The sequence below is a fragment of the Lontra canadensis genome, unplaced genomic scaffold (assembly GCF_010015895.1).
Source record: "Lontra canadensis isolate GAN:19392208 unplaced genomic scaffold, GSC_riverotter_1.0 scaffold33, whole genome shotgun sequence".
Lineage (NCBI taxonomy): Eukaryota > Metazoa > Chordata > Mammalia > Carnivora > Mustelidae > Lontra > Lontra canadensis.
In genome coordinates, this window is record NW_022631027.1 from 5,911,476 (window position 1) to 5,925,604 (window position 14,129).

At 41.1% G+C, this 14,129-nt stretch overlaps 1 protein-coding gene across 1 annotated transcript in view; it reads left to right on the forward strand.

The window, feature by feature from the left end:
• The first annotated feature begins 3,868 nt into the window (after positions 1-3,868).
• Positions 3,869-14,129, forward strand: part of EPHX4 (epoxide hydrolase 4) — a 42,869-nt gene continuing 32,608 nt past the window's right edge. Inside the window, exons 1-2 of the mRNA XM_032867120.1 lie at positions 3,869-4,205; positions 6,431-6,516. Coding sequence (XP_032723011.1) covers positions 3,975-4,205; positions 6,431-6,516 — 317 coding nt within the window. The 5' untranslated portion in view covers positions 3,869-3,974. The remainder of the gene's footprint in view (positions 4,206-6,430; positions 6,517-14,129) is intronic.

Sequence of the window (14,129 nt, forward strand, 5' to 3'; positions counted from 1 at the left end):
TGGCGAGGATGCAGAGAAAGGGGATCCCTCCTACACTGTGGTGGGAATACAAGCTGGTGCAACCACTCTGGAAAACAGCATGGAGGTGCCTCAAAAAGTTGAAAATAGAGCTACCCTATGACCCAGCAATTGCACTACTGGGTATTTACCTTAAAGATACAAACGTAGTGATCTAAAGGGGTGTGCACCTGAATGTTTATAGCAGCAATGTCCACAATAGCCAAACTATGGAAGGAACCTAGATGTCCATCAACAGATGAATGGATAAAGAAGAAGTGGTATATATATACAATGGACTACTATGCAGCCATCAAAAGAAATGAAATCTTGACATTTGCAACAATGTGGATGGAACTAGAGGGTATTATGCTTAGCGAAATAAGTCAATCAGAGAAAGACAACTATCATATGATCTCCCTGATATGAGGAAGTGGAGATGGGGGTTTGGGGGGTAGGAAAAGGATAAATGAAACAAGATGGGATTGGGAGGGAGACAAACCATAAGAGACTCTTAATCTCACAAAACAAACTGAGGGTTGCTGTGGGTAGGGGGTTGGGAGAGGGCGGTGGGGTTATGGACTTTGGGGAGGGTATGTGCTATGGTGAGTGCTGTGAAGTGTATAAACCTGGCGATTCACAGACCTGTACCCCTGGGGCTAAAAATACATTATATGTTTATAAAAAAAATAAAATAAATTTTAAAAAAGATTTAAAAAAAGAAATAAAAGGAAAATATGTAGGAAGGAAGAATAAAACTGTCTCTATTCACAGATGACATATGGTTATTATCCATATAAAATATCCCAAAGACTCTTTCAAAAAGCTACTAGAACTAATTAGTGTGCTTATCAACGTCTCAGTATCCAGGACAAAAAAACAAAAATCATGTTTCTTTGTACTAGTAATAAGCAACTGGGAATTTTAAAAAGTAGTATCTATAATAATATATAAAAAAGGAAATACTTAGGTCTAAATTTTATAAAATATATGCAATATTTGTATTTGTAAGCAATCAAAAACTAATGAAAGTAAAGAAGAGCTAAATAAATGGAGTGATCTATCATGTTCATGGGTTGAACATAATATTGTTAAAACATCAGTTTTCTCCAAAATGATTAATTTTTGCCTAAGATGACAAACTAATGCTAATTTTTTTTGATAATGCAGTAAGGAGAATAGCCAAAACAATTTTTATAAAGAAGAACATAATTTAAGGACTCATACTATCTGAATTCTAGATCTAGTATACTACTTTCAAAAGTCATAACAAGTGTGGTGTTGAAGAAAATATAGTCGTACAGATCAATGAAACAGACTAGAGGCTTAGAAATAGTCCCACATGTCAAGTGATTTTCAGCAAAGGTACAAAGGCAATTCAAGAAAGAAAGAATATTGCTTTCAACACACGGTGCCAAAACAATTATATATCCACAGGCAAAACATAAATGTTAGCCCATACTTTGTACCCTATACAAAAATTAACTCAAAATGGATCATAGACTTTGTTCCTAAAAAAATTAAAAATAGAATTACCATATGATCCAGTAATTCCACTTCCAGGTATTTACCCAAAGAATACAAAACACTAATTCAAAAAGATATATGCACCCTATGCTTATTGCAACATTATTTACAATAGCCAAATTATGGAAACAGTCCAAATGTCTGTACATAGCTGAATGGGTAAAGATGTGATACACACACACATGCACAAAATATTACTCAGCCATAAAATAGAATGAAATTTTAGCACTTGCAACAACATGGATGGATCTAGAGGGTATAATGCTAAGCAAATAATTTAGTCAGAGAAAGACAGATACCATATGATTCCACTCACATGTGGAATTTAAGAAACAAAACAAATGAACAAATAGGGGTGCCTGGGTGGCTCAGTGGGTTAAGCCTCTGCCTTCAGCTCAGGTCATGATATCAGGGTTCTGGGATCCAGCCCCGCATCCGGCTCTCTGCTCAGCGGGGAGCCTGCTTCCCCCTCTCTCTCTGCCTGCCTCTCTGCCTACTTGTGATCTCTGTCTGTCAAATAAATAAATAAAATCTTAAAAACAAAAACAAAAACAAAAAACAAAATGAACAAATAAAAAAAGAGACTCTTAGCTATAGAGAAGAAACTGATGGTTACCAGAGGGTAGGTGGGTGGGGGATGGGTGAAATAGGTGATGAACACTGAGTAATGTACAGAATTGTTGAATCACTATATTGTACAGCTGAAACGAATATAAAACTGTATGTTAACTATACTGGAATTAAAATTTTCAAAATAATAAATAAATGAAAACTTGGGGTAAGTTGAAGAAAAATGGTTCGTAGACCTAGATATAAAAAATAAAAACATAAAACGTCTGGAAGAAAACATAAGGGAAAAAAATCCTGCTGAGTTGGAGTTATGCAAATATTTCTTACATTAAAGACCAAAAGTACCATCCATATCATCAAAATTAAGAAACATTTGGGGACCACCTGGTTCAGTGGGTAGAGCATGTGACTCTTGATTTAGGGTTTATGAGTTCAAACCCCACATTGGGGTATCTCCCAGAGGCTTCTCCCTCTGCCCTTTACCCTGCTTGTGCTCTCTCTTGCTCTTTCTCAAATTAATAAATAAAATATTTAAATAGTAGGAAAACAACACAATTTTTAAAAAAATGTGTAGAAGTTTTTAACAGACACTTTGCCAAAGAAGAATATATTTGATGGCATTCAAGTACATAAAGATGCCCACACATTATTAGTCACTAGGGAAATGTAAATTAAAATCTCAACGAGATACTACACACCTCTTAGAATTGCCAAAATTAAAAAAAAATTTCTTGACAATACCAAGTTCTTGCAAGAATCTAACCTAACCGTAACTCTCACACCTAGCTGGTATGAGTTCAAATTGTACAGCCATTTTGGAAGTCAGTTTGGCAGTTTCTCATAAAGTTAAATGCACACTACCACCAGGCCCAACGATCCCCCTTCTAAATACTGACTCAAGTGAAAGGAAAACTTACGTTCACATAAAAACTTCCCACGAGTGTTTATAGTGGCTTTATTCATAACAAAAAACTGGGGAAAACTCAAATATCATTTAACTCAGGAATGGATAAACAATATGCCACATCCATTCATTGAAAACTAACAAGCAATAAAAAAGAAACAATATACGTAACAGCATAGCTGAATCTCAGATGCATTTCGCTAAATGAAAAGAAGCCACAAATAAAAGGTTACATATTATATGATTGCATTTATGTAAGAGTCTTGCAAAGGAAAAACTCGCAGGGAGAGAGAACATACCAGGGCTTTCCAGAGGCTTGCCTTTAGAACCAGAGAGGCCTGGCTGGGCGGATAGCCATTCTGAACCTTGCTGGGCAATATCAACACCGTCAGAGGAATGTTAGGAATGAGTAAAGTAATAATATCTGTCATGTAGTATGAGAATCGTTCACTGCCTCTATTCCCCGCGCCCCATAATTCTATGATCCAGAAAAAAAGGCCTAATGAAATTCCAACGGTTAACTGGGCAGGGAGAGGGCTTGAACACTGGTCCAAGTACGAGCGGCGCTGCCTTCTGCGGTTCCCAGGATGATCTGGGAAAGTCTCCCCTTCATCTTCCCCGCAGTCGAGCAGTTCAGAACTGGGATCTCACTCCGCGGAGGAAGGCCTGTCCCCAGCCTCGCCCAGTCCGGGGCGGAACCCGCAGCGCAGGGGGTCTGCCCGGCGGCGCTCCGGGGCTGGGCGCAGCGGCCCCGGAGCGCGCACCGCGAGTGCGGGAGCCCGCGGCTGGGCCACGGGACGCCGGCCGAGCGCAGCTGCCCCGGGGGCCCACGGGGAGGCGCGCGCGGAGCCGGCTCCCGCGGACCGGCTGGCGGGCCTGGCGCGCGCCGCGCTGGCTGTCTCGCTCCGGAGCCCGAGCGAGCGCGGCTGCTCCCGCGTCCCCGAGAGGCAGCGGGCCCCGCCGCCGGCCCTGCCCGATGGCGAGGCTGCGGGATTGTCTGCTCCGCCTGACGGTCACGATCCGATCCCTGCTCTTCTGGTCCCTGGTCTACTGCTACTGCGGGCTCTGCGCCTCCGTCTACCTGCTCAAACTTTTGTGGAGCATCGGCAAGGGACCCGCGCAGACCTTCCGGAGGGTCGCCCGGGAACACCCTCCCGCGTGTTTGAACGACCCCTCTTTGGGTACCCACTGCTACGTGCGGATCAAGGTGAAGGCCGGCGCGGGCCCGGCGGTATCGGGAGGGAACGTGACGGCCGTGAGAGCAGAGCGCGCTGGGCTGCTCCTTCCATGACGCCCAGCGTCCCCTAGTGTTCCCGGGGCTCGCAAGAGCGTGCGGAGGGGACAGGGAAGATGCCAGGGGGAGGCAAGGCAAGGGGGGGGGGGGGGGGGGGGGGCGGGAAAGGGGTCGAGACCGTGTGTGTGTGAGAGAGAGACAGAGAGACAGAGAGACAGAGAGAGACTGAGAGACTGAGAGACTGAGAATAGGTTATAAGGGGGTTCTCTCATCAGGTCCTATATATAATACAGTCCCCTCCTGCTCCACCACAACAACCCAGAATAATTCTGCTCTCTGTAAGGGAAGGCTGTCTCTCCTGTCACCTTTTTGCCCTTTAGAGCTCAGATCAGCCGTAGGGAATTGTTCCTGGTCGTGCCCTACTGTCTCATGAGGCTGTCCTTGCCCAAATATTAGAGATTGAAAGAGTAAATAGAATAAGGAAATAGGACGTTATTCAGAGTAGCAGAACGGAGCATTCACAGATGACCTGACCAGCATGAAACGATAAATAAATGGTGTATATTTGTGAGCAAGGAAGCTGACTTACAATGTCAGAGACCAAAAGAATGGAGTAAAAAGTAAATGTCAACCGTGCATTCAGACTGGAACTGTTCATGCTTGTCCCAAGCCTCCCGGCAGCCCATGGATATTCCATTTCCTGAGGCTCCAGGTGGTGAAGGGATATGGCCCTTCTGGATGCCCCCTGCAGTCTGACTCACAGGCCTGTCAAACTAGCCTCACAGGAGGGGTTATTTATGTCACCAAGTGCAGGAGTCCTATTAGGAGCTACACTGTCCAGCTGCTAGAGTTCAAAAGATTAAGGGCACATTTTTCTTACCCTTATCAGCCTGGGGTATGTATGAGGATGAAATGAATTGATATCTGTAAAACAAACAAACAAACAAAAACACAAATAAACAAAAACTTAGAACAGTGCCTAATACATAGGAAGTGTAACAAAATATTTGTTCACTAAATCCAGTCAAGTGGACAAGACTCATCACCAATAAAAGAAGTTACTAAACTTCTAGAAAGGCATTCTGCAGTTGAGGGCAAAGTCAGTTTTGTTATCTTGGTCCAACCTGGGGTGGGGAAGCAGTGAAAAAGAGTCCTCTGGAATTCCTCATACTGCTTTTCCTCCTAGTCTGGCCACCTAAAGAGTTTCCCCAGAGACAGAACCATGGAATGGAAAGAACATTGTCCTCTAAGGTGGGACAGAATGGGGTTCTGGTCACAGCCCTGCTCCCAAGCACCTTTATGACCCATGTGAATATCTTTGGACTTTAGTTTCCAAATCTGTAAAAATGATGGGGTTGAATTAACCTTTTAAGATTTTCTTACATCTGGAAACCCTCTTGCTTGGGTTACCTGATATAAAACTCAGTCTCTGTGCTCATCTCTTGGTTCTTGGTTTCTTTCTTCACTTTTTTCTGAATTTTTGTTTCCCTTTCTTGCTTCCCCCGCCCCCCATTTTCTTCTTTTCAGTTTGCTTTGTGTTTGCTGTATTCCTGTCTCACCCCCATGCCTTTTATTTTCCTTGGGCAGCCTTGTCTCCCACATGCAAAGAGAAGTCTTGGGCACTCAGAGAGTTCTGCTGTTAGAAATACATTGACGTGACATGAGGAGCAGGAAGCAAAGGGAGCTGTACATGCAACTCTCAACTTAAAATAATAATGTGGGAAGGAGAGAACTAAAAATAAGGAAAGGAGGTGTGAATTATATAACTGATGGCACAGCTCTTGACGGGCAAGCTGAGAAAAGTACATGACTAGGAGGTAAACACGGCAGGAATATAAATTCAGATCAGAATTATTTACATGTCCTGTGGAATTTGAATGAGATGAAATGTGACACATCAGTAAGATGAAAGTCACAAATTGTGACATTGTTCCAGAAGCTTGTAACATAGAACTTGACCTTGTAAATAGAACAAGAAGGGAAAGTACTATAAAGGAAATGTCAACAAAAGTAAATCTAATTTACTCTATTAATAAATCATGGAGGTTTTTTCTTTTTGAAATTGAATGATTTTTACTTTATTTCTTGATATTAAAAATAATGCAAATGAGCTTTTTCTCTAATGAAATGAAAATACTGAATGCACTACTTTTGGCAAAATATCACTAAAATCCCATGCCCTCTATTTTGTACTACAGGATTCGGGGTTAAGATTTCATTATGTTGCTGCTGGTGAAAGAGGCAAACCACTTATGCTGCTGCTTCATGGATTTCCAGAATTCTGGTAAACTTACCAAACAACTTTTTCTTTTGCATTAAGGCCTGGGCTAATCACAATGCCATTTTCTTGTTATGACTTTTAATCGACCTTACTTTATGGTCTCTTACCCAGTTATCTTTCCTGAATGCTCCTGAATAACAGGGATTGTTTTCCTTCTAGTCTCATGAAATGTGCGTGGTACCAGCCTAATTTTGTTCCTTCCTTCCTCCCTGCCTCCCTCCCATCGATCCTTTCTTTCTTCCTTCCTCCCTTCCTTTCTCTCTCTCTCTTTGGTGTAAAATTAAAAGAAGTATTGTTTAGTGTTTCAAATTTCTGAACTAGTTACTAAACAGTTTTCATAGTGTCTACTGTGGACCATATGCCACGTTGGGCAGGGAAAGGAGATTGAAAAGAAATCAAAGGTATAGAGTGCCTGTTATCTGGAAGGTCTACAAGAAGCCTCAGGTGAGGGGGAGATGGAGAAAGAAGAGGACTCTTAGAAACTGAAGATGAACTATTTCCCATGCATGTAACAACAAACTCATGAATGCAGGATAAATTAAGGACCTAAATATTTCGCATTAGGAAGAAACCTATAACCAAAAATATACAGTTGCTAGTTACCTAGAAGAAAATGTTCTGTTCTCCTTTGAACCTCCCAGAGCCAAATAAGTACAGATGATAGCAACATATGATTAAACTTTAAAAATATGAATATCTTTTTAAAAGATGTTACATATGGTGGTAAAAAGACAACCAGGCCTTTTGACAACAGGGCTATGATCTCAAGATAGTTCACAAACTAAATGCGAAGAAATGGATGAAAAATAACCATATCCTCCGAGCCAACTGAAAGGCAGAATATGTTATATATTTTGAAAGGTCTGGATTGATGCCCTGTCACCAAATTTTTCCCTTATTAGCACTCTTAACACTTAGAATTTCACCATTACGTATTGTACACCTCCTTCACAGTTTAAAAGATTTTGTCTTATCCAAAGTCCCGATTTAAAATGCATCTAGCTCTCAGAGATCTGACCCTAATACACTTTAATTAATACATTATCAGTGAAAGAGACTTCATTAATAAATACATTGAGAACACTAGTGCATGAGGAAGTATTAGGTATTGAAGAAAAGAATGGAGTGTGGCAAAACTCCATTTACCTCATCATTTTTCCAGAGCAAAAAGCCTATAGATGTCTTTTTTCTGAGATTTTCCCCCTCATGAAGATTTTTCTCCCCTCTGTATTCACCTACATGAATAAACATAAGTCGCTTTCATGTTAAACTTTTATCCGTGCTTCCTTCTGGAGACAACTTAATTAGGTGGTAAACAGCCCAGTGCAATTCAAGTGTATGTATGTAGACTCAGTTAGTGGCGTGCTTGACATGATTGGCTCACAATAAAATTTAAGTCGGAAGCATTAGTCAAATCTGCATAAAGTAACATAGGCGGTGAATTCTGGCTTAATCACTTACTCTGCAGGATCCCGCACAATCATCTGCAATAATCTTACCGAGTTGTTGGGAAGATAAAGAGAGTCAAAATATGCAGAAGACCTTTCACAGAGCCCCAGTGAATACTCAGCAAATGCTCATTTTCTTCCTTCCTTCCCGTTCACCAGTGTGGAGAGCCATGCGCCAGGGCTAGCATCTGCCAGGCATTTATTAATAGGGCCCCTCTCCCTAAGAAACTATTAACTAAAGTGCGCTGAGATCATACTTGTTTGAGAGCTAGCTGCATTTTAAATCAGGACTTTAGATGATACAAAATCTTTAAAACTCTAAAGGAGGTGAAATATACGTAATAGCGGAATTCTAGTTTGAAGAGTGAGAGTAATGAAGACATTTGGAGATAGGCCATCGTCCCAGACCTGTGCAAAAATAATTTCCTGACTGCTGCTGCTGCTGCTAGTTAACATTTACGGACTGTTTACTATGTGCCGGGCACTCTTCTAAGTGTTTTACTTACCTCTCATTTAAACCTCACAGCTAGCCTTCTGAAATCAGCAGGGTCAGAGCATAAGGCATATCCTATCTTTGACCATCAGAGCTGACCTCTCCTGCTTGTCCTCAGGATGTAGGAATGATAATCATCGGACATCAGGCAGAGCTTTTCACCCTTCAAATTTCACGCCTTATAGAAACATTCAAGAGGGTGTTAAAAGTTAGCTAACCACGCAAGAACACCTCCCTCTAACATTTTGGATCATTGTTCTAAATAAAATTCGTGATCTGTTGGGGGGGCGGTTGATATTTAACTTTGTAGAAAGAAAAGACTCAAAAGCTCTTCTGTCTCTCCACCTCATACCAACCCCAGTACTCATCGATGCTCTTTTCTCTCCGGGAACTTCACTTTCTTTACACGTGACGTTGTTACCATGAAAATAAACATAAATAAATATACAACTTCTTCAGCAACTTGGTAATTGTTGCGAAGAAACAGCAAGTAGCAATGATATCCTTTTGATAGAGGACAGCTGATGCTATCTGTCATATTTCAGAATGATACTTTTGTACATTTTTCACAGCACTGTCCCATTATTTACTTCTATTTTGCAAGCCCCCTTGCAAAATAGAAATGCCTGGTGATTCTTGTACGTGTCTTCTAATCTTCAGTGGACAAGACAGCCTGGGAGAGGCCCAGCACTGGTCCCTGGACATCAGTCCAATTTGCTCTGACAAAGTCAAGTCTTGGATGTGTTACTCTGGGAACTCCCTTGCTATGACTTTAAAAACAAAACAAAAAACAGTGAACCCCCATAGCTCAGTTACTCAAACAGCATATTGAATTTACTAAGCTTTGCTGCCCCTTAATCTGAAAGCTACCCGGTTGTTTAGGGAAAGTCTAAAAGCAACTACGTGGGGATTGCTTATAATCAGAAACCTCTGCTAGACTATGTCATACCCTAAACCAAGACCTCTGTGTTGAACTTTGTCTTACCTTCTGGTCAGACTGCCACTATTACCTCTTAGGAGTCTAGTCGATTCCATTCAGATGCTCCATTCAGAAAAATGTTAAATAAATTTCAGAAAAAAACTGTTTTGATTAAACCACTTCAAGTCTCTCTCTTGGCCTTCCTCTCTTTTTTCAAAAGCCCCTTTTCTTGCATTTCTATCTTCTTTAAAATCCAAAAACAACAAAGCAAGAAACTCTGTCTGACATTTCAAACCAGTTTAAATTTGCATAGTAAGTATAAATATTATTCCTCTATTAATCAAGTTTTGCCTAAATACATATGAAACTGTAAGCATATTTGTAGATCAAGTAGGTCAGAATATTTGACACAGTGAAAACAAAATAATCATAAATTGTCAATGTGTGTAAAAATTATTTTAAACAGAAAAGCACTGTACACATGCAAAATATTTTCTGCATTTATCATCATTACCTAAGAATAGCTGTTGAGAATTGATGACATTTAATATAAGATGTTACATGAAAACAATAAAAATTCTGGGTCTTCTTTCTTAAAATCTAAAGGAAACATCAAACAGGATCTGCATCTTGGAGACTGTTAGCTAAATTATCCCAAAATAAAGTTGTTTGTCAGGAGATGGTTTTTCTCCCACTCTCTCTCCACCTCAATTTGCATCGCTTTTAAAAATATTTGGAGCTGATGCAGGCAGTTTCTTTGAGTTGTCTTCATCACCAGCTGTACGGAGTGCATTCGTCATTACTCAAGTGCTGAGGCAAGGGAGGGCTCTTGGTACACACAGCTGAGCCCAGAGGCTGATGACTATGGCCTTTTCTCTGTTGTGAAGGGGAAAAGGATATTCTACATTTGAATGTGGCTATCCTGGTAAACCAGAAGTCCTTTTATGTCAAGAGTAATCACTTGGAAGGGGGCTGCTTTTTTAGAAGTATCGTCTGCTAATACCTGAAGGTACCAGAAAAAAAAATGTGGATGAAAATAGCTAGCTGTGTTTCTTTGTAATATTTTTAGGAATTACTGACTTTTTTTAAGTAGGCTCCTTGCCCAGTGTGGGGTTTGAACCCATGACCCTGAGATCAAGCCTCACATGCTCTGGCTCTGTGGACTGAGCCAGCCAGGTGCCCCTGAGTTACTGATTTTGTAATATGTTTCATTTCTGAGTCAAGGGGCTCAATTTTGTTTACTGTCATATGAATGAAATGCGCATCTGTCCATCTCTGGGGTGATTTCTTTTCCAACTTAAAGGGTGAATCAAATATGCTTTGTGAATTCTGGGAAGGTTACATTTAAGATTTTTTTTTGCGATTTATTAAAATAGCAGCTGCCCTATTTCTTAGAAATGCTGAAGATATTGTTTGGCTCCTCTATGGATGACAGCAATAGTTAGATTTATTTGTAAGTCAATTTAAATTATTAATAAGAGAATGAAATATGCATGTATTATGTTTGTATAATCTCTAATGCAATTTTAAATGTAAAATATTGCAGGATTCTACACATTCCTTTGAGTCAAATTTCACAGACGTTGACTATAAATTCCCCAACAGGAACTTGGGAACTTTAGTCATCCTTGCCTCATTTTTTGAACTGGGGCAGAGTTTTATTGAGCAGCTGGTCCTTCTAACACTGTCAAGACTCAGTCTTCCATTTGTTTGTTTCACTTATGCAACACATTTTTACAAAGCACCTACATAGTCTAAATAAATATTCTACCAGACAGTTGAAGGAGCTCCCAATTGAGTGGAAGCACCAGATGCAGCAGATCATTGTAAAGCTCATGCCCAGTCCCTTGAAGAGTGTATGTGCAAGTGGGAGAGTAAGAAGGGTTCCACCCAACCCACCAAGAAAGGTGGGGGCCTGTGGGTTCTCCTGGAAGTGGAGATACTCAGAGTGAGGAGTTCAGTGAAGGGGAAGGGCAGGGATGATGGGGAGAAGGGAAACGGCAAAGGATGTTGTTGCAGACAGAAGACATCATAGGAACAAAGTCAAAGGCAATATGGCCATTGGATCGCTACGGGGGACTTCCCGCTGCAGGGGCAGTATACCTGGGACTCAGGACAGAATACCTGGGTGTGAATCCTCGCTCTGCTCTTTGCTAATTCTGTGGCCTTTGGCAAGGCAATTAGCCTTTCTGTGCCTCTGGATTTTTTAGGTCTGCTGTGGGGATAATAATAATATCTACTTCACAGTTTTGTTTTGCAGATCAACATTACTCTATGTGAAACACTTAGAATGGTGCCCTGGCATGTACTAAGAATGATATAACTGCCAGCTCCTTTGATCATACAGCAAACGACAAAGAGTGTAAAGTAATCAGGCTGGAAGATTGGGTCTTAGTCAAATCTTGGAGGTTTTGTCTGCCATGGTAATGAGCTTGGGCTGCATGTTATGAGTACAGGCAGACCTTGTATTATTGTGTTTCGGAGATACTGCAGTTTTTGATTTGAGTTTTTTTTTTTTTTTTGGCTTTTTAAAATTTTTTATTGTTTTCACAAACTGGAGGTTTGTGGCAACTCTGAGTAGAGGAGGGCTGTTGGAGTCATTTTCCCAACAGCATTTTCTGATTTTGTGTCTCTGTATCACATTTTGGTAATTTTTGCAATATTGCAAACTCTTTCATTATTATTGTTACATTTGTTATGGTGATCTGTGCTCGGTGATCTTTGATGTTACTACTGTAATTGCCTTGGGGTGCCATACACCACACCTACATGAGATGGTGAACTTAAGGATGGATGCCTGTTGTGCGTGTTCTGATGGCTCCACCAGTAATGCTTTCCCCCATCTCTCTCCCTCTCCTCGGCTCTCCCTGTTTCTGAGACTCACAGTATTGAAATTAGGCCAGTTGATAACCTTATAATGGCCTCTAAATGTTCAAGTAAAGTGAGGAGTCCCATATCTCTCACTTTAAATAAAAAACCAGAAATGATTAAGCTTAGTGAGGAAGGCAAGTCAAAAGCCAAGATAGGCTGAAAGTGAGACCTCTCCCACCAGTTAGCCAAGTTGTGAATGCTAGGAAAAAGTTCTTTTATTTTTTTTTTTTAAGATTTCATTTATTTTTTTGACAGAGAGATAGAGAGAGAGCACAAGTAGGCAGAGCAGCAGGCAGAGGGAGAAGGAGAAGCAGGCTCTCTGTGGAGTGAGGAGCCCGAGGTGGGGCTTGATCCCAGGACCCTGTTAAGCACCCAGGCAGGTGCTTAACCAACTGAGCCACCCAGGCGCCCCTGCTATGAAGAAGTTCTTAAAGGAAATTGGAAGTGCTACTTCAATGAACATACAAATGATAAGAAAGTGAAACAGCCTTATTTTTGATATGGAGAAATTGTCAGTGGTCTGGGTAGAAGATCAAACCAGCCACAACATTCCCTTAAGCCAGAGCCTAATTCAGAGCCAGGCCCTAACTATCTTCACTTCTGTGAAGGCTCAGAGAGGTGAGAAAGCTGCAGGAGAAAAGTGGGAGCTAACAGGGGTGGGTTCGTGAGGTTTGAGAAAAGAAGTCATCTTCAGAACAGACAAGTGCAAGGTGAAGCAAAGTGCTGATGTAGAAGCTTCAGCAAGTCATGCAGAAGGTATGACTCAGATCATTCATGAAGGTGGCAACAATAAACAATAAATTTTTAAGTAGATGAAACAGCCTTCTATTGGAAGAAGATGTTTTCTAGGGCTTTCCTAGCTAGAGAGAAGTTAACGCTTGGCCTCAAAATTTCAAGGACAGGTTGACAGTCTTGTTAGAGGTTAATACAGCTGGTGACTTGAAGTTGAAGCAATGATCACTGATTATTCTGAAAATTCTAGAGCCCTTAAGAATTATGCTAAATCCATTCTGCCTGTTTTCTATAAATGGAACAACAAAGCCTGGATGACAGCACATCTGTTTACAGCATGGTTTGCTGAATATTTTAAATCCACTGTTGAGATCTACTGTTAAGACAAAAAAAAAAAAAAAAGATTTCTTTCAAAATCTGACTGCTCACTGACAATGCACCTGGTTACCCAGGAGCTCTAATGGAGCTGGACAATGAGATTACTGTTGTTCTCATGCCTCCTAACACAACATCCATTCTGCAGCCTAAGGAGTGATTTCTACTCCTTAAGCCTAATTATATAGGAAATACATATCGTAAGGCTGCAGCTGCCATGGTGATGTCTCTGATGGATCTGGGGGCAAGGTAAATCAAAAATCTTCTGGAAAAGATTCACGATTCTAGCCGCCACTGAGAACATTCGTGACTCATGGGAAGAGGTCACAATGTCAACATGAACAGGAGTCTGGAATAAGTTGATCCCAGCCCTCATGGGTAACCTGGCAGGCTCAGTGGAGGCAGGAACAGCAGATGTAGTGGAAACAGCCTGAACATGTGACTGGACGGCTGCAATCTCCTGATGGATCATTCACGGCTAAGGGGCTGCTTCTTACTGATGAGCAAAGAGTGGTTTCCTGAGCTGGACTCTATCTACTCCTGGTGAAGATGCTGTGAAGATTGTTGAAATGACAACAGAGGATTTAGAATATGACATAGATTTAGTCGATAAAGCAGAGGCAGGGTTTGAGAGGACGGACTCCAATTGTGAAAGAACTTCTACTGTGGGTAAAACACTATCAAACAGCATCACACACTACAGAGAATCATTCATGAAAGGAAGAGTCAATCAATGCAGCAAACATCATTGTTGTTGTATTCTAAGAAATTGTCACAG